Consider the following 1,795-nt stretch of genomic DNA (forward strand, 5'->3'; position numbering starts at 1 on the left):
AGGCCTTTCAGAGCCACTGAACCACCAGCAGCACAATGATGATGTTACTGACTCTACTGCTGACCATCCTGGAGCTCCTGGTTCAGGGTGAGACTCTGCTTAAAAGCTATTGTGCGAGTGTTCTGGTTTTATGTACATTAAAACTTGCAGAATAAACGTTTCAATGTTTACTATTTATGTTTAATGTATTTTACTGAAAGGTGTGTTTTCTGTTAAAAGGTTCTTCAGGAGACATCGTCCTGAATCAGACTCCTGCAGCTCAGTCTGCTGTTCAGGGACAGACCGTCTCCATCAGATGTAAATCTGACAGAAGTATAGGTGATGACATCAACTGGTACCTGCAGAAACCTGGAGGAGCTCCAAAACTCCTGTTTTATGATACCACAGAGCGTCAGTCTGGAGTCCCTGAAAGGTTTCGTGCAACAGCACAACAGACTGACTTCACACTGATAATCATTGGAGTTCAGGCTGAGGATGGAGGAGTTTACTATTGTCAGCAGCGTAACAGCCTCCCATTCACACAGTGATTCACAGTCGTACAAAAACCTCCCATCAGAAGAGGAACTGATCTGAGTCAACAGACAAACTATCATTCCTTGTTAACAGCTGTAGATGCTGAAGTTATTCTAGGTTTAGGCTTAACAAGCTGAAGGTAATGAATTAATCTGACTATGGATAAAAAATGCTGATCTGTGGCTTCATTAAAAGAAACTCTAATTTAGAATTTAAACTCTAATATTCCAACAGCAACCTACACATACCTAACTGTTTTAGCTTGAACTCATTGTAAAACTCTAGTCAGAAAATAGAAAACAAGATGTTCATTTATTATTAAAGTAAAATATAAATGTGGAACCAATATTTCCCCAAGGCTATTTAGTAGAAATTGTACTAAAAATAGTTTGATGCTGTTTTATTATTTAATGTCTTTTTTTCAACTGAACTAAAACAGTAACAAATTATATTTGGGAGAATAATTCATTGGAAAAAGACTGATAGTAGAAACATACTAAAACTGGATAAAGGTAAATCAATCATAACTCACCTGAGTTACTGTCATTTTTATTTAAACATAGAATAGATTTTGAGCATTTTTTCCCCTCCAAGGTTGGTTATAAATGCTTCCATTGAATTATTCATGATTTAATCCAAATGATATTTGTTTACATTTGAGAAACAATGAATAAACAAATACCACTGTTTAAATAAACCATCAATTAATGGTCTATATAAGAACAGAACATTTCCCATCAGTCTCCTTCTCATGTGGTTTTCAATGTGGAACAGAAGGCTTCCTAAAACCAGGTCAATGAAAAGGACCAATCTTAGAAACCTGATATACCAGCCTGACCAGATGATCCTGCATCTTTTTAATCAGGTAATAAGAGACTGGAAATTATTTTGCCATTTGTATAAATTTGATGGAAAAAAGTTAAAATTTCACTTTTTTTGTTTCTCAAAAGAAACTGAGCCTCTGAGCAATAAACAGAGATTCTGAAGCTCTGTATAAGTACAGGCCATTGCCTAAATAAATCCTACTTTTGTGATTCTGTATGATGGTCAGAAACCTTCCTGTTAAAAGGAACCAATCTTCATAAAAATGTGATACATCAGCCTGACCAGATGTTCGGTACCTCTTTATTCATTGGAAATGTTTTCATCATAACAATTTGGAATAAAAATATACATTTAAAAATAAAATCTGAAATAAATCAAAGTAAAGCTTCAAGTAATTATGTATATTTTATTGTCTTTCAAAAGAATTTGAGCTTCTAAGTCAGTAAATGTTGAAGAT

At 34.5% G+C, this 1,795-nt stretch overlaps 1 gene segment (V, D, J or C); it reads left to right on the forward strand.

Annotated features, from left to right (window-relative positions):
* The first annotated feature begins 35 nt into the window (after positions 1-35).
* On the forward strand, positions 36-527 carry LOC107084933. The segment is given in 2 exon segments: positions 36-87; positions 220-527. Coding segments are annotated over 2 exon segments (360 nt in total).
* Positions 528-1,795: the final 1,268 nt, after the last annotated feature.

This window comes from Cyprinodon variegatus, unplaced genomic scaffold (assembly GCF_000732505.1).
Source record: "Cyprinodon variegatus isolate N-32 unplaced genomic scaffold, C_variegatus-1.0 Scaffold112, whole genome shotgun sequence".
Classification (NCBI taxonomy): Eukaryota; Metazoa; Chordata; class Actinopteri; order Cyprinodontiformes; family Cyprinodontidae; genus Cyprinodon; species Cyprinodon variegatus.